At 53.2% G+C, this 18508-nt stretch overlaps 2 protein-coding genes across 9 annotated transcripts in view; one reads left to right on the forward strand and one right to left on the reverse strand.

Annotated features, from left to right (window-relative positions):
* The window catches only part of LOC102896741, an 18602-nt gene extending 7233 nt beyond the window's left edge, over positions 1–11369 (forward strand). For 2 of the 8 annotated variants that reach the window (XR_001516420.2, XR_003044762.1), the window contains exons 3-5: positions 4583–5216; positions 10476–10586; positions 10835–11369. The gene's annotated coding sequence lies outside the window, so the exon portion shown is untranslated. The other 6 variants (XR_003044765.1, XR_003044763.1, XR_001516419.2 and 3 more) reach the window with 6 other exon arrangements.
* On the reverse strand, positions 5203–18502 carry ARRDC5 (arrestin domain containing 5). The gene is made up of 3 exons (XM_006904119.3): positions 15267–18502; positions 13868–14073; positions 5203–7332 (listed from the first exon to the last, which is right to left on the reverse strand). Exons 1-3 carry the CDS (start codon positions 15559–15561, stop codon positions 6805–6807), a joined length of 1029 nt encoding a protein of 342 aa, XP_006904181.2. The 5' UTR covers positions 15562–18502; the 3' UTR covers positions 5203–6804.
* Positions 18503–18508: the final 6 nt, after the last annotated feature.

An 18508-nucleotide genomic window follows, 5' to 3' on the forward strand; every position in this document is an offset into this window, starting at 1 on the left:
AACCAAGGCTCATGCCTGGGGCCACACAGCAAATAAAGAGCTGGGAATCTCAGTGGCATTTGCTCTCGGGCTAACTCGGTGTCGGCCCCCAGCCGTGTTATGTGAACAGGGGTTCTCAACCCCTCGGTGATGCTTGGGGGTCTGGAGACATTTTTGGTTTTCTTGACTAAGGGGGGTGCTCCTAGAATGGAATGGGTGGGGCCAGGGATGCTACTTGACACCCCAAAGTGCCCCTGGGAACAATCCAGCCCCAAATGTCGAGTCTTGCCGAGGCGAAAAAATAATATTAATAATAATAGTCATTGTTATTAAATATTACCTTCATGTTACGAATGAAGAAACGGAGGTTCGGGAAGCCTGTATTTTGGACTCCTGGCCCCCTGGGGACCCGTTACCATTGGATGCTTCCATAGTACCCTTTTAAGCTTTGTGGCACAGGAAACTGAGGCCCAGAGTAGCGGCATAAGGAAAGACGCAAACCCACACCGCCAGCGCAGGCCCCTGCACTCGCTGGTATAGAAGCCCCCTTTGCGCACGTCAGGCCTGCAGTAGCTGTGCGGGCTCAGACCCTCCTGGGTCCCCGTCCTAGCCTGGGACCGACGTTGAGGGACCCTGGCCTCAGCTCTGCATCTGTGTGACGGGTCCCTTCCTTCTTGGCTGAAGCAGTAATGGTAAGCGGCTCTGTGGTCCAGGGAGGGGCGGTATGCACAGTGGTCAGAGATCTAATCCTGGCTGTGAGAACTTGGGCAAGTCTCTGCACTTCTATGAGCCTCACCTGTAAAATGGGGGTAACGATCATGTCCCTGGCTCAGAGACGATGGAGAGGATTAAATGAGGCAAAACATATCTGAGCACAGAGCCTGGGACACAGTCAGCACCATAGAAGGGTTGGATAGTAACTACTTAAAAATTTTTCAATTTTGGTAAAATATACACGACATAAAATTTATCTTAATTTATCCTAACCATTTGAAGTGTACCATTCAGTGGCATTTAAGTTCACTCACATTGTTGTGCTATCATCCCTAGCATCCGTTTCCAGAACTTTCTCATCGTCCCAAACTGAAACTCTGTCCCCCTTAAACACTCACTCCCCTCCCCTCCCCCAGCCCCTGGCTCCACCGTCTACTTCCTGTCTCTATGGATGCGACTCCTCTGGCGACCTCCTGTGAGTGCAGTCACGTCAGTTTCCTTCCTTTTTAAGGCTGAATGATGTTCAGTCGTATGCCACGTTGTATGTCCCTTCTCATCTGCCGATGGACTCCCGGGTCGCTGGACCAGGGGAGGGACAGTGGAAACGTTAAGAATCTAGAAGGATTTTGAAGGTGGATCCGGTAGAATTCACCGAGAAATTGGTTGGAGAATGTGGTTTTAAAAAATACATCCACAGAATTTTTAAAAGGTGGAAGCTGAGTCTCTTCCCCATGCATGTGAGCTGATCTTAGGGCTGAACTTGCTTCTCATAAATAAAATATGGCGAAAGCGATTGTGTCAAGTCACTTCCGATACTTCTGAGACCAAGTCACAAAAAGTATTGTGGCCTTCCTTTTCTCTGTGTCGGATCACTTCCTCCAGGAGAAGCCAGCTGCCATGTTGTGAGGACACCCAAGGAGCCCACGTGGCAAGGAACGGAGGCCTCCCGCCACCTCGGAAAGCGGCGCCTTCAGCCACAGTCGAGACTGTAATCACAAAGGCGTTTTGAAAAGCGCTCTTTCAAGCTACTGTGTTGAGAGTGAACTGTAGAGGGAAGAGGGGAAAGCCGGGCCACCTGGGAGTGGCTACTGCACCAGTCCAGGCATCCACGGATGGTGACCTGGATTCCGGTGGCGGCAGGGGAGGTGGAGAGAAGTGGACGGGTTTAATCGTTGTTTAGGAAGTAACGCAAACAGGACTTAGGAGAATAAAAGGTCTGTGATGACCCTTAGCTGGGGCCTGTATGGCAACGGAGAGCTGAGGGCTGAGGGAGAAGATGGGATGACGGGATAGCTGTGGCCACATTGAGTCCATGTCCCCAAAATGCCCAAGGGCCTCCATAAACGTAGCTTGAGAATCTCAACTGGGGGTGATTCTGCACACCCAGGGGACACTAGGCAATGCCTGGAGACATTTTTGGTTGTCGCAACTGGGGTGGGGGTCGGGGGCAGTGCTACTGGCCAGCGATGGCCGTCTGCATCCTACAACGTGCAGGACTGTTCCCTATAAAAAGAATGATCTGACCCCGAATGTCATGTTGGTGGAGAAATCCTAGGGTAGACCAGTGGCCGGAAGGACCAGTTCTCAATTCCAGTGGAGGGTGTTTACTCAGTGAAGTTTTATTTCTTGTGTCTGTGGCAGTCACGTGCAGATGGAGTTTCCTGGGCAGCTCTCCTTCAGTCCTCTCCAAGCAGCTGACAAAAGGGGAAAGACAGAACCAGACGGACTCTAAGTTTTTAAGGGAGCGGGCTTGAAGTGACTTATATCACTTCCTCTTACATCCCATTGGCCAAATCAGTCATGTGGCTTTACCTAACTGGAAGGGATGCTGGGAAATGTAGTCCAGCCACATGCCCAGGAGGAAGCAGTTTGATGGACATGGAGCCAGTCTGTGCCATGGTGTTATTTTTCTAATTATTTCTGTTATCATTCAGATCTACTGTGTTCTCTCTCAACTCTATTTCGTCCACAGGGCTATTGGAGTGATTTTCAAACCTATTTTCTCAAATCCTCACTCTCCATCCCATCAACAAAGAAAAACACTCCAAGCGTTTCCCCATAAGCCGTAGGACCACGTCCGGTCCCTCCACCTGCTGTTTCCGAGTTCAAAATTGAGTACACAGTGGAATGGGGGTGTCTACGGAAACGAACCTGGAAGGCCATCCATCTTTTAGGACCCGGCATGGCTGGAAGGCTTCATGGAAGAGGAGGCATTGCTGCTGGGGCTTGGAAGAAAGCAGAAACGTAAAATCCAAAGTCCGAGAAGTGGGAGAGGGAGAAAGGTGTGGCATCAGGGAAGTCAGCAGGCTGTTTGAGGAAAGTGGAAATGGTCAGCTGTAAGGAATGCTACAGAGAGATTAGGAAGTTAGCAGGCACCGGGGGTGGCGTCGGAAAAGCCTCCGTCCCGGGGTCACGAGACGGGGCGGTCACACAGTCTGGAGATGTCCTTCCCGCAGATCGCTCATCATTACGAAGGCGAAAAGACACCTGTGATGGGGAGATCCGGTTGGTGCACTGGAGCCGAGTGGTCGAGCTTCACATCACCAGTCAGGTGACAAATCAGGAGCACGTGCCTCCTGGCACCATGCACCGAGGGGGACGCGACAGCCCTCCCGAAACTGCTCAGTGTCAAAAACACGTCGAATCTGATTGTGAGGAAACAGCCGATCGTGGGAGGTTCTAGAAGATACCTGGCCCAGACCCCTGAAAACCAACAGTCATGAAACACGCAAAAAAAAGGCAGGGGAAGGTTCTAGATGAAAAAAAGAGATGAAGAAACATGTCAGGAAAATGCAACCTGTGATCCCCCTTGGAGCCTGGATTTGTTTCTACCTCCTTGCCCTTCCCCTCCCCCCAAAAAACAAATCCCAACTGTAGAAGATGCGCTCGGTGAGAATATAAAATGATGCAGCTGCGGTAGAAAACAATACAGCAGTTCCTCAAAAAAATAACATAGAATTACCATACGATCTAGCATTCCATATCTGGGTATATACACAAAAGAATTGAGAGCAGGGCCTCAAAAATATTTATTGTACACTTGTGCCTACAGCAGCATTATTCACAACGGCCAAAAGGTGGAAATAGCTTAAATGGCCATCGATGGATGATGGATGCACACATCTGGTGTCCAGACAGTGGAATATTATTCGGCCTTAAAAAAGGAGATTCTGATACATGTGACAGCATGGAGGACCCTTGAAGACACTATGCTGAGTGAAAGGACACAGACACAGAAGGACAGATACCATGTGATCCCACTCACAGGAGGTCCCCAGAGGAGTCAGATCCATAGGGACAGGAAGTAGATGGTAGGGCCAGGGCTGGGGGAGGGGAGGGGAGCGAGCGTTTCATGGGGACAGAGGGTCAGTTTGGGAAGAGAAGAACGTTCTGGAGACGGACGGTGGGGAGAAGAACGTTCTGGAGACGGGCGGTGGCAGAGCAATGTGAATGTGCTTAATGCCGCTGAGCTGTGCTTGAAAATGACTAAGACGATAAATTTTACATTACTTATATATTGCTACAATAACAAAGACGTGGGACCATGGGAAAGTGGAATGTGGGGCACAGGTATGAGAGGGTACTGTTGTCTCCGCATAAACCCTCTGAGAGACAACAGTACTGTGCTTTTCTAGAAGTTTCTGATTCTAAGCTCATGGGATGTAGCAATGAAGCGCTATGATGCTGGACAGGAGGAGAGCCAGCATGGTCACCGTCAGCGGCTGGGGCGCCAGGGCGAGGTCGCCTGTCGACCGTATCCCCTGACCTCGCTTCTGTGCGGCTGGAATTTTCCCAAATAAAAAGTCTAAAGCGATAAAAAAGACATGGACAGCGAGGTGACAAGGACCTCCAGGCCCTATGGGTGAATAGTATTCTCTCCATTTGACAGAATGGGGAAACTGAGGCCCAGAGAGGAGAAATCACTCGCCCCAAACCAAAAGGAAGTGAGGATCAGCCTGGGGACGAGCTCGAGGCCGCCTCCGGGTTCAGAGGTGCCCCCCACAGCCTGACGACACCCCGCCCGTGAGGGACGCTCGCTGGCCGGCCCGCTGGAATGCTGTTATCCACCACCCAGGAAGAGCAGCGTCCTGTCGTGACACACTCGACTCTTGAACAACATGGGTCTGAACTTCTCAGGTCCGCTTACACGCAGACGTTTTTCAGTTGAGTCACACAGTCCAAACATAGTTCAGAGGTCAGCGGCGTGTCCATTCAGCAAATACTCGGGTGTGGGGTGGTGCTGGTGCCCTGAGGACGCTTGCCGTGCCCCACCCCCTGACACACTTTAATTTCCCCCAGGCGTGGAGCAGAGCTAGACATAGGCCTTTGCAGTGCACGTGGTCAGGGCTGGATGGAGGAAGGGAACCGGGGCTGGGAGAGGCAAGACTGGAAGCCTTCCTGGAGGACGTGCATTGGCTCTGCAGCTTTGAAGAACACAACGCTCTGGACCTAGTTCCAGGGATGTGGGGGTTGCCCAGACCTGGCCCCCGGAGCCTGGAGGATGCTGGGGCTGAGGACATTAGGTGATGCAAGACCCCCGCCCCACCTCCCTACCCCGGCCAAGTTTTTTTGTGAGTTTCTGGGAAGTGAGGCAGCCTGATGATGCCACACCAGGGATGGATCCTTTTGTCCTGTGCAAAGCGAAGATCCCACACCCAAGGCAACGGGGGCACCTCCCCACGCTGGGACCCCCTCCGGGGAGCCAGGACACCCACCCCACTGGCTCCTTTGCAGATACCCTGAAAACGGTTAAAAGTGAGGGGTCTTTGCCTCCACCCCCCAAAATGGAAGACAAATAAATCTGTGTATCCTGTCTGCCCCGCTTCCCAAGAAAAGTTGGATCTGCAACAGTGGCTCCGTTGGCGTTACCTGCCGCCTCTTCCGGAATCTTCCAGGATGCCGCGGGGGGTGGGGTGGAGGGCTGCCATGCAAGTTTATATGCCTCCTGCCTGCGGCAGGCAAGGCAGCTGCGGGTGTGTTTTACAGCCTGCAGTTGCCTGGAGAAACATTTCAGAGTCATGAGCCTGAAAACCAGACTCCGGTCCATTCCTGGCCCTGCAGGGCCTGGTGGGCCAAGGCCGGTGCTGTGGGAACGGTGAAGGTTTTAGGTCGAGGACTGAGGGGGCCTGATCTGTGCGGAGGGTCTTCTACTTGCTTGGGGAACTGGATTGCGGGATAACGTCCAGGTCGCTGGCTCACATTGGAAGAGCTGATAAACATCGGATGATATTTTAAGCTTAAGTATATCCCGAGTATGGTGCGGGATATACTTATGCTGAAAAAAAAAAAAATTACTGTTTCTCTGACCTTCAAGTTTAAGTGGGTGTTCTAGGTTTTTATTTGCGGGGGCGGGGCAGGTGACCGCACTGGTCCAGGTGAGTGGAGATGGTGGACGGACGGACGGACGGACGGAAGCACGCTGAGGCGGTGGGGGGAGGGACATGAGCAGGCTCCGGGCAGATTTGGGAGGAGAGCTCCTGCTTGCCGGTGGGCTGGAGGTGGCCATCGTGTATGCCGTTTGCGGGCACGATTTTGGCTTTTACCCCAAGTGGAGTGGGTGGAACCCCAGGAGGGGTGTGAGTGGGAGCAGCAGCAGGAGCCGATGTGGGTGACAGGCCCATAGACCCAGCCCTGGGACTTGATGGCCACCTGCTCCCCGTGAACTGCTCTCCCCCTCGGCACTGCTGACATTTGGGGCCAGATCACTCCCTGGGCCCGGGCTGTCCTGGCCCCCACCCACTTGGTGCCAGGAGCACCCCTACACTCGTGAACCCGTGGATATCCCAGACATGGCCCGGCGTCCCCTGCAGGACAGAACCTGGCTGAGGACCCCTGGTCAGCACCTTTAGACTCCATCACGGAGATGGGTCTGGAGCGCTGGCTAACGAACTCGCGGCAGGGTCAGGACAGCTTGTCGGTTCACTTTGTCTTCTGGCCGTGACCTTTCTGGGGGGGGTGGTGGGAGAAATGGATGCCGAAGCGGCTGGAGCCTGGGGAAGCTCAGGCAAGGTGCCCCCGCACACCCAGACCCATGGGAAGGCCACCTGTGCAAGACGAAGGAAGGGCCACCGGTAGAGTGATAAAACTCTCGATATTTAGAAGTTTGGGCACTTAATGCTGGCAATCCTCCCTCACGGGTACACCCGCCCCCTCCTGCGGCTGGCAGCTGTCTGAGTCCAAGGCGGTCCTGGTGATGACGATGGGGACCTTGGCCTTCACGCAGGTCAGGGACCAGGGCAGGTGGACGGTGCCGACCAGCTCGTACTGGGTGCTCATGATCTCGCTGTCGGCCACGTCGCTGCTCACAGACAGCACAGGCGGGAGGCCGAGGGTGCTGACGATCTTGGCGGTGTTGAAGGGCGCGATCTGGGTATTGGCCTCCTGCCGGAGGAGTGTGCTGCTGTCCATACGTGACCGCTGCTCCGCCTTGGGGGTGAAGCCCCGGTACTGCACGTGGGCGTAGAGGGCAAAGACGACTGTCTTGATGCACTTGCCGGTCTGGTTGCTGACCTCCGTGGTGAAGATGACCCTCTCCCCGGGCGTGAAGCTGTTCTTTTGCATCTGGATCTGGAGGCAGATGGTGCCCTGGCTGCAGCAGTTGTAAGAAACCTTCTTCTTAGCCTCCACGAACAGGGGATTCTGGAAGAGGTGGGGGAGGGTAATGCACAACAGTGAGGCGTCGTGGCCGTAACGTCCACTCGCCTGCCCGACATGCCGCCATGACGGCGCCTCCGGCCTCCAGCCTCTTGGGACTCTCCCAGTAAGAGGCACTGAGGTGGATTGAACCCAGAGTCTTGGGGATTTCGCAGCTGAAAGCCTGCAGTCATCTCCCAGCTTCCTTTAGTCAAAGCCCTTTGCCATCTTGAGTATCTATCTCCTTATCCGTAAAATAGGGCTAAGAAATCCACAAGACCCTAGCTTCAGCCCAGCTCCGTTACGCGCTTGCTGTGTGACTGTGAACAAGTGACCTCTCTGAGCCTTGGTTTTCTGGAAGATACGGAATGTCTCACAGTCTAAGCCCAAGACTAGGGCTTACCCAAGTCGTTCAGACTCCGAGGAAAGCTCAGGGAGTCTGAATCATGAAAAGAGAACTATGGAGTTGCAATTATGTAACATATTAAAGTAAATGCTTCAAAATGCAGCCCTTACATTAACTAGGCAGCTGCTGGATTGCGAATAAAGTCACACGTACATTATATTATATTTAACGTGTGGCTTGGGTAACATTTTAGTGTTTATTTGTGGATAATCGAAAAGATTTGACATAATGTGGGATGGGCTTAGAATGATTTGCTCTCCACTTTTGCTGCGGCCTTCCAGGATCTTCTTACATAGGAACTTGATACTTCCGTGTGTGCTCATTTCCTTTAAGCATACTAGAGAGGGAGGGAGAGAGGGAAGAAGGGAGGAAAGGAGGGAGGGAGGGAGAAGTATAACATGCTTGCAAACTCAACTTCCCATTAGTGACATCAAGTTAGTAACTTGATGGGAGTATTTACACCATGGAAATTGGCAAACGTTACATGTCAGGGCTGCCTTGCACCAGAGTCGGCAGTTAACCATTTACTAGCACGCCAATGCCATGGTCCTGCTTTATTAGCAGGTGGGACTTCTTCCAATTTACTTCACTTAAAAAATAAAACATCAATACTGCACAACCACGTGAACGTACTTAAGGCTACTGAACTATACACTTAAAAACGGTTAAGGCGGCAAGTTTTATGTTATGAGTATTTTACCGTAATTTAAAATAAAGAAAACATCTCTCTGAGAGTTGAAGTCCCCGGGGAGTCCTCCCCAATGCCATTCCATCCCCTCCCTCCCTGGAGGTAACCATTATTCCTGAATTTGGGGTTTATCATATCTATGCATTTTTGAAAAACTCTTAAATGTTATTTAAACAATGCAACTCAGATATAGAAAACCCCACAAAGCAAATGTGTTAACTTTGTGAATTATTGTAAGGCCGATCCTCTTGTCATATCCACCCAAGTCAAAAAGCAGAAATCTTCCAGTTTTCCCCCCAAATCTCTCATATGTCCCCAAACCGCACCCCCCCTCAGTCCTGGAAATGGAACTATCCTGAATTTTAATCACTTTCTTCAACTTGCACCTGTTTGTGTGTAGAGATCTAAACAAAACATATTGTTTTAGAGAAAAAGCCCGTAAAGAATAATCTAACAAGTTAAAATGTATCTTCCAACCAGTTCGAGAAATAAATTAAAACATTACCCATCGGAATGAAATCTGGATGCCGTGGGCTTTGCCTCCTTGCCTCCCCCCTCCCACCCCCACACATCCAGCCAACATCTGACTTTGATATTTGTCATTCTCATCGGACTTTTGAGTTATTTAAGAATGCATCTATTTGTGGTAGAAGTGTATAGTATTGTTTTATGTGTTTTAATATTTTAAGTAAAGCAAGCTACGTAGGTCTTCCAGCCACTCGCTCCCCTAGTTCAATATCGTGTGCTTGAAATGCATTCATGTGGTGCCTGTCATTCTGGTTCACGATGTGTTACAAAATCATTTACTTATCCACAATGGATGGATGTTTATATCGTTTCCATGTGTTTGATGCCATAAAAGTGCTCAAAGGAGCAGCCTGAAAGTGATCTTCTTGGGCTTACACCTGAGAGATTTTCTAGGGCATGAGTTGGCGAACTTTTTCTGCAAAGGACCTGATAATAAATATCTTAGGCTTTGCAGGCCACATGATTAGTCATATATTATTCCCTTTTTCAAAAACAACTCACAGTCAAAACACAGCTTTTAACATTGTGGCAAAGAGTACAAATCTATATGTACATCTACATCTATCTATGAAAGATAAATCTGTTTTATGAAATTATATTTATCCTTGCTACTGCCTGCTAATATTTCCTGTTCTATTTATTCTATTCATTTAAAAATTGTTGGTTGTGACCCCCCTGAATTTATTTATTTTTTAATACTTGTCTACATACTCTATTATTTTGTTTTTGTTACAACCCACAAATTCATTTTTTTCCAGAAAACTATTCTTTCATTTAAAGTTGATTGCAACCCGCCAAACTGATTTTTTTCTGATATTTTCTATTGTCCTTATTTTATTCTGTTCTTTTTCATGTATATAAATATATAAAAATTATTTTTATACATTTTTATAGAAACATATAAATGTCTGCAACACACAAAATTGCTATTTTCTGATATTTCCGTGTTGGTCTCGCCAATTCTTTCATTTTATAGAAACAGGCCTGCGACCTGCGAGATCGGTTTTGCAACCCATAAACGGGTCGTGGTCTGAGGTTTGGGAAACGCTGCTCCAGGTGGCTGGGCAGTCTTTCCTCTTGGAGACCTCAGACGACCCCTGACCCCTTCCTGCCTCAGCTCCGGCCCCCTGCCTGTGGCCCCCCTCAGCCTTCCCACCTTCCTCTCCAGTAGGAAGGCTCTTTGCAGACAGTTTTGGTTCTAAATCCCTCTAGTCTTATTCAAAAATTCATGGCATGCATTAGGACCCTGCAGGCCTTATGGGCCAGAGGCCGCTGCTGTAACCGGGGCACAAGATGCTAACATGATCCTGAAGGAGGTGCCCCAGGTGGCCAGGCGGAGACCCCCACGCCTGGCCGGGGGATGGGGGGAGGCAGGGGCCCCGTCCAGTGATGTTCCCAATGCAAAGCCAGCGTTGGGTTTCCTGCACCTGGGGTTCTTTGAAACCCTGTGTTCCCTCGGTGTGCAGAAACTTGGGGGCTCATTCACTCAGTTGGTCTTTATTTGCATTTGTTTGGTGCCAAGTCTAGGGAAAACCTACAGTAGTGAAGCTCTGGTCGGGGAGGCGGATGTGACTGTGACTGGTGAGACGACCCAGGTCATTTCTGGTTGGGGCAGTGACGAGACCGTGGCAGGATGAGGTAAGAGGAGTTGTGGGGGGTGGGGGGCTCCCTTAGAGTGTGGATGGTTAGGAAGGGGTTCTGGGACAAGCTCCTCTCCCAGGTGGTACTGGCTGTTGGCAGAGGAGATGGGTCACATCTTTTGAAATTCTAAAGGTACCCAGTGGAGGGGATGGGGAGAAATTGGGGGTGGGAACGTGAAATCAGGCGGCCGCTGTGGGGAATGGGCCGTGCCTCGAAAGGTGAAACAGAGTGACCATCTGACCCAGCACTTCCACTCCGGGAGATCACCCAGGAGAAACGAAGCCGCTGTCCACACAAACACCTGTGCGGGAGTGTTCACGGCAGCGTGATTCAGAACAGCCAAGAGTGGGAGCAGCCCGGCTCCATCGGTGGGGGCAGGGACGCGTGCAGTGCGGTCCATCCCAGCGCCCGAAAGTGACTCGGCCTTGAAAAGGAGTGACACCTGACACTCGCTACAACGTGGGTGGGCCTGGAGAACATTACGTCAAGTGGACTAAGCCGGACGCAAAAAGACCACATAGCCTGCGATTCCATTTATGCGAAATGTACAGAACAGGCAAATCCTGGGAGATAGGAAGCGGATTCATGCTTGCCAGGGGCTGGGGAGGCGCTGTGTGTGTGGGGGGGTGACAGCTAAGGGGTGCAAGATTCCTTTGTGGGGTGACGAAATGTTCTAAAATGGACTGTGGTGATGGTTGCCTAGCTCTGTGAACACATTACAGGCCACTGAACTGTTAGGTGGGTGGATCGTATCTCAATAAAGCTGTTAAAAACGAAAAAGTGGAAGGAGAAAAGTTCCTTTCCCCTCCCTCCCCCGGCCGCCCGCCCGGGGGGCAGCCTGTTGCCAGTTTCTCTGCTGAGCTTTTAGAGATGTTTGTGGCACCTGCGAGGAAGTGCTTTGTTTCTCCCCCACAGTGCCAGGCAGGGCGTGCTGTGCTAAACTCGATTCACGCCACCCAGCAACTTGGAGCCCTGGACAGGGAGAGCCTTGATTTCTCTCTGTCTCTCTGTCTCTCCCTATCTGTCTGTCTGTCTCTCTGTCTCTTTGTCTCTCTCTCGGTCTCTCTCTGTCTCTGTCTCTATGTGCCTCTGTCTGTCTCTCTGTTTATTTTTCTGTCTCTGTCTCTCTCTGTCTCTCTGTCTCTCTCTGTCTCTCTGTCTCTCTCTCTCTCTCTGTCTCTCTGTCTCTCTCTCTCTCTCTGTCTCTCTGTCTCTCTCTCTCTCTCTGTCTCTCTGTCTCTCTCTCTCTCTCTGTCTCTCTGTCTCTCTCTCTCTCTCTGTCTCTGTCTCTCTCTCTCTCTCTGTCTCTCTGTTTATTTTTCTGTCTCTGTGTCTCTGTCTGTCTCCGTCTCTCTCGCTTTACTATATAGAGTATTCCTTTGACTGCGCTTCTACTGGAAAAATTCAATCGGCCACATTTAGGCCGTTTCCAGTTTTTGCCACTATAAACAGTGCTGTGGGAAGTCATATGTCACACATGTGAAAGAATATGAGGAGAAATTTCTAGAAGGGGAATGAATGGCTGCGGCGAAGCGCATGATCGTTTTAATTTGGATAGATACGGCTAACTTGCCCTCCATGGGGCTCGTGGCAGTTTCTTCGGCCATCGGCAGTGCAGGCTGAGTGAAGACGGGGAAGGAGGGTCACATCTCAGTGTTCCGAGCAGAGGGCACGGCACGTGCCAAGGCCCTGGGGTGGGACCGGGCCTGGCGTGTTGGAGGAACGGCGAGGAGGCCCGTGTGGCCGGAGCAGAGGGAATGAGGGGGACAGAGGGAGGAGGGGAGGGTAGGGAGAGGCCGGGCAGGTCCTGCAGGACACTGTGGGCCACAGAGGGGACTCGGGCTTTCACCCTGAGGGAGGTGGGAGCCTGGGAGGGCTGTGGGCAGAGGGGGTGACTTTCTTGGTTGGCTCTGACAAAGACAGACTGCGGGGGGTTCAAGACTCTGCATCCACTTGGACCAGAGCAGCAGCCTCTTGCCCGGTCTCCCAGCTGTCCTGCCTCGGGACCTCTGCGTGTGCTGTTGTCATGCACATCCCACGGATCGGGACATTCGAGGCTCTGCAAGGTGCTGTTAATTGCCCAGGGCAGAGGTATATGGTGCTGTCTGACCCAACGCCAGTGTTTTGCCCCAACTCCCGCCTTGTGCTCCTGCAATCCAGGTGAGCTCTGAAGGGAGGCCTGGAGAAGGGACACAGCCTGCTGAAGGTCACACAGAGGACAGGCAGCCAAGCAGTCCTTGAGCTCAGGTCTGCTCGTCTCGGGGCTGATGCACCCCTCCCAGCATCTACCCCTCGGGGCACCCTCCCAGACCATCCCCTGAGGTCGGCTGGGCTAGAGATGATCCTTGTCACACAGAGGATAGTACCGGGGGGCCCAGCGGCGACGAGATTTACTGGGCGCGCCCTGCTCCCTGCCCCGTGCCAGGCATTGTGCGAAGACCTGGACTCGCGTTAAGTCCACTTATTACGCCCTCCATGACCTAGGAGGCAGGCACGGTCTCTACGCCCATTTCACAGATGAGGACGCGGGGGTGCAGGGAGGCAGAGTCACTTCTAAAGGGTCACTCAGCAGGTAGGTGGGGGCTCTGGGATTTTAATCTGGATCTTGAAAATGAAAATGGCAGCCCTCTCACTACTGCACTGATAGCAAACGAGTCCCCAGGAAGGTGAAGTGTGACTTTGGCCAACGTTCCTCCACCCCCCCCAACTTCCGCCTGTGCACCTGCACCTCCAGAAGCCATCCATAAAACCTCCGGACTGAGGCCACAGGTCCTTTCTTTCCTGCGACGCAGGCCGCCCGCCTCCCTGGCTTTGTGGGGAGTGTGGCACCGTCTCCCTGTCTGAGGGCTCAAAGCCCCCAGGGAGTCACTGAGTGTCCGGGCCTCTCCCTCACTCGTGGGGTGACAGGGCGACCTCGGCTCAGTGCTGACCTCCTGCAGGGTCAAGGACAGTGGGGCTCGAGCGTTCTCTGGAGCGATGAGCAGTAGTATCCCTGGCCTCCGCCCACCTGAGCCAGGAGCACCCCCAGTCGTGGCAACCACACGGGTCCCCAGACATCGCCAATGTCCCCTGGGGGCAGAACACCCCAGTCGAGTCCCACCGGCTTAGTTCCTGCCCTGGTTTCTGATTCACACGTGTGGACGCACTGGGCCTGGGCAGCTGCCAGCTCTTCTCCCTTCTTCCCCGCTGGGGCCTTTTCTGTCCCCTGCCCACCCGCCTCCCCCTGCCTCCTGTCGCTTTGGGGACAGGCCCTGCCCCTGCCCCTCCCCCATCACTACCTGCAGCGGGTTTTCTCTGTGGAAGTCCGAAGTCCCTTGAACTAGCAAGTACATCCTCTTCTTGGCCAGTATGTGCTCCCGGCCCACGCAGGAGGCCTGCACGTAGTAGAAGACGTGGCCGATTTTGCTGGCGAAGGTAGAAGGGAGCCTGGGAGGTAAGTTGAAATGGAAGTCAAAGGTGTGGCTGCCTGCACTTAACCAATTATCTGAAAGCAAAACACACCGACGCCATCAGAAGGTTCTAGAGCTTTTTTTTTTTTTTCTTTTTTTCTTCCTCTTTACTGTTTTGGCGGGGAGGTTGTTCTGTCCCTGACCTAGGCTGAGCTATGTGCTTTTTTAGGGACCTGCATGGCCTGGGCCTCGGCTGGGCTGCAGGGCATTGTCCCGGGTAAGTGACAGGGCTGGGGCGGTCACCCCGGAACACCGACAGGGACTCCCTCAGCCCTGCCTTGGACCTGAGAAACTTGCCCTCAGGATTCAGTCACACATTCATTCAACAAACACGTCTCGCTCCTACGGGTGCCGGAAAGCTCTATGAGGCGCTGTCTGCGGTAGCGAGCAAGGCAGCCTGAACTCCCAGTGCGTGGCACACGGGAGGTGCTTAATGTTTGCTGAGTGACCGCATGGCAACTGAGGACCAGGGAGCAACTCACACCACCCCCGATTTCTGTGATCGCCTCTTTTTATTCCTTCTTGTATTTCACCCAAATCTTCCTGCGATGGTGATTTCCCTGCCTGATGGCAACCCGATGACACCAGGGCCCGTGTCTGCTTTATTCACTGCTGCGTCCCTAGCACCAGGCTCGGTCTTGTACACAGTAGGTGCTCAGTAAATGGTTGTGAACTAAAGGAACGCACTCACTGCAGGCTTGAGGCCGATGCTTTTGAGAGGAAATGCCGCCTCTTGGAAACGGGGAAGGGAGCGTGGTGCCTGATGGCGGGGGTGGCTCTGGGCAGGGGGTTGTTTTGGGTGAAAGAACGAACTATGAAATGCTGCGTGGCCCGCCCTGTCTACGCCCTTTACAGGCCGTCGAGTTGCTAGGTCCTATCTTACGAGGCAAAGCTTCTTGTTACCATTTTCTAGAGGGCCTAACTGGGACAGAGAGGCCGCCTAACTGCTGAGTCTTAAGCCCCAGCGTTTTGCTGTTCCCTCCCCGCCCAGATACCCGCAGGGCTGGCGTCCCTCCCATCACTTAGACCTCAGCTCCGCGGTCACCTCCATGGCCAGCGCCTTACGTCTCCTTACGTGTATCTGATGGTCGTGTTTTACGTGGCTTCCCTTCCTTCCGTCTCAGCCCATTTGATATCCCTGGGGTTTGGTGATCGACTAACAGACGTGTTTACCTTCCAGACCCAGGTTCCCAGTACGGTTCGGGTTGGCTGCCGGCCTCGTCCTTACCCGCCACTGGGAACGTCTTCGTCTTGTGCACGTAGTCGGCCTTGTTGTTACAAATGACATCCCTGCTGTAATCGCGGTATGCCCCGACTTCCTCGTTCCACTCCACGTAGCCCCGTCCCACGAGCTCCACCTTCACGATGGGGTCCACCAGGGTGCTGTGCAGGGTGAGAACCACCTGCCCTTTTACGCAGGAGCCAGCCAGGTAGATCGCATCCTTGGGCAGCACTAAATCGATCAACTTCACCACAGACATGGAGGGTTGGGTGGCTGGGGAAACATCCTCCCCCTCCTCCATGCCACTGAGGTGCCCAGTTCCTTGGCCGCAGTGAGGTCACCCATCTGTGACATCATCCAGCCAGGGTTCTGGGAAGGGATCCCCAATGGCCCGGAGGAGGGGAGGCAGGATAGTTGCTTGGGAGTGGGCGGCAGCTTGGGAATCCCAGAGTCCCCACCGGTTGGCGAAACGGTCCCGACCAGTCTTTCCTAGGCAATAACGAGCAAAAACAACTGTCAGGAGCCATCATTTCTGCCACACAGGCAACACCTGTCGCCATGCCAGGGTTTGGGGGGCCTGGGTGGGAAGAGCCCTTCCAAGTGCTCTGCTGAGGTGGGTGTCAGGAGCAGCTCAGTGACTGGGCGCAGAGATACTGTCTGCCCCATCGGACGGCTGCCCGATGTGGTCTGTGCGCCTCTCCGGGCTCACATGTTCAGGGTCATACACAATCACCTTCATTTTAATGGCTTTATATTTATGCCCGCCTGTTTAGAATACAGCCCAGACAAGAAACCTGGCATGAATGGCATTGGCTCGGAGCATTGTGTGGTCCACCCACAGATGCACGCCGTCACGAAGAACCATCTCCCTGCACAACTGAGGTTTCTCTGTTCTCCTATGTCTCCCCCATTGGTCGGGAGCCCCTCCAGGGTGGGGCTTTGTCTCAGGAAGCTTCATGTCCACCAATGTCTGCTGGCCCCAGGACCTGGTTTGGACAAGGGAGGTTAATACAAGTTTGTTGAATGACTTACTGACCTTTAAGAGCATATCATTTTGCAGAAGGGAAACCGAGGCCCTTTGCCACCTACCAGCTTTTCCTGGTACCTGATTTGCACATGGGCTGGTGCTTAAGAGCGAGAGACACCGATGTGGAAGAAGCACTCGGAAGTGTCCATTTTCCAGACTCTGGCAGGCCTCATCCATCGTCTCTGCTGTGCCATTTGAATTTACACGATGTCTTTTGTGGACATCGATACCTCGTCTCCCTGACTGGTTTGTAAGCATCTTTCGGAGATGCTTGGCATAGCATTATTCGTGTTTGTTAATTAACCCAAATAACTCCTCTGACTGTCTCGAAATGAGTAGAGAGATGGGGCCCTGTGTTACTACCCCTCGCGGGCTTTTCTGCAGGGAACGCCAGACACCTCTTTCTGCGTTAACCTCAGGTGTCGAAGGAGCCTGGGCTGCGGGCCCTGCACCAGATGCATCCCCTCTTTGGGCCACGCTGTGTTTCTGCCGCAGCAGGCATGAGCGGATGATACGCTTGCACCAGGGATGGGCCAGCTTCCTGCAGCAGGTATTCTCCATTTGGAAGGTCTCGTTTGCTTCACAGGCGCCAGCAGGCCTGCTTGATACCTGCTCGCACCCGCGACGTGGCCCACTCGTGGCTGATGGCTGAGCACCCGGAGCATGTCTGCTAGCAGGGTCCTGAAGTTGGAGACAGTTAGTGTGTCTGGGCTTTGTGCATTGGAGCATGTTAGTTTCCTATGGCTTCTGTAACAAATCACCACACGTTTAGTGGCTTAAAACAACCCAACTTGATACTCTCGCAGTTCTGGAGGTCAGGAGTCTGAAATGGGTCCGAGGGGTAATATCGAGGTGTCAGCAGGACTGTGTTCCAGGGGTCTAGGAGGAAGAATCTGTCCCCTGCCTTCTCTAGCCCCTAGGGGCTTCCCACAGTCCTTGCCTCTTGGTCTCATCGTTCCAACCCCTGCTTCCGTTGTCACTCTGACCCTCTCTCCTCTCACTTATCAGGAATCTCATGAGGACGTCGGGCCAGCTTGGACGATCTAGACAAATCGCCCCATCTCAAGATCTTTCATTTAACCCTATCTGCAAAGTCCCTGTTGCCACGGAAGCTACCCTGTTCGGTGGCTCCAGGGATTAGGATGTGGACATCTCGGGGTCGGGGCATGACTCTGTTTGCACCTGGGGAAATCAGAGCAGAAGCGCCAATGCCAAGCTGGAAGGGACTCTACACAGTGCCGGAGAAGCCTTGTGAAACAGATGGGGACTCATTGCTTTTCTGCTCACAGCCTTCCCATGCTACTTGCTGCTCCCAAGAGGAAAACCAAAGCTCTCCTGGTGGCCTGTGAGACCTTATCTGACACCCCTCTGACCTCGTCCCCTTCCGACCTCCCTTCTTTCGCGTCTGTCCAGCCTACGCCGGCCTCCTTGCGGCTCCCCCTACACCCTTCAGCCTTTTCCTGCCTCTGAGCTTGCCCTCCCTTGCTGGGCCCATCTATCCTTGGTTTCTCCTCTCAGATCTCAGCTCAAATGTCATCTTCCCAGAGAGGCCCACCTCTCCACTTCAACCAGAATATCCGCTCTCCCCACCCCCACATGGCTGCTGGTCACTCTCCAGCTATTGTCCTGTCTTCACTGCACCTAGTGTCTGAAATGATCCGCTTCATTTATTCATTTCTTGCCTGTCTCCCCAGATAAGAATTTACCCTCCCAGAGACCACCCGCAGGGTCAGTCTTCCCCACTGCTGGGCCCCCCAGCTCTGAGCACCCTGTCCAAGCGCCCAGCATGGGTTACTGTGTGCCCGCCAAGACTGGCCAGAGCAGAGCAGGCAAGGCGGAGGGGGCAGGGCAGCCCTGCCCGCCTGGACAGCCGGGAGAAGGCGGGAAAACGAGGCGGGAAAAACCGGCAATCAAGTCCTGCGGGTGGGTTGAGTGTGAGCACTGAAGGGACCTGATGCTAGGGGGTGGGGCTGGGGACGATCGGGCTGGCCATAGGGGTGCAGGCGGTCTTCTGGGGGACCCCCACATTCTCCTGCAGAGTTTAGACAGTGATTCCGGCCTTGCTCTCCTGGTCAATGAGTGCCCAGGGAGAGGGACTCCAGGAACGGAATTAGTAGGTCAGGGGGTCTCTACTCTGGGGATCCCTGCCACAGGGAATCCCTGGGGCTCTTGGAGGGCACGAATAATGGGGAGACCCAGGACCCGCCACTGGGGCCCGTTG

Source organism: Pteropus alecto, unplaced genomic scaffold, assembly GCF_000325575.1.
Source record: "Pteropus alecto unplaced genomic scaffold, ASM32557v1 scaffold30, whole genome shotgun sequence".
Taxonomy (NCBI): Eukaryota; Metazoa; Chordata; class Mammalia; order Chiroptera; family Pteropodidae; genus Pteropus; species Pteropus alecto.

Coding starts and splice junctions, on each gene's coding strand:
- ARRDC5 (XM_006904119.3), bottom strand. CDS start 15,561: ATGGAGGAGGGGGAGGATGTTTCCCCAGCCACCCAACCCTCCATGTCT. Junction 14,074..15,266: donor GAAGACGTTCCCAGTGGCGG/GTAAGGACGAGG, acceptor TTTTGCTTTCAG/ATAATTGGTTAAGTGCAGGC. Junction 7,333..13,867: donor ACAGAGAAAACCCGCTGCAG/GTAGTGATGGGG, acceptor CACCTCTTCCAG/AATCCCCTGTTCGTGGAGGC.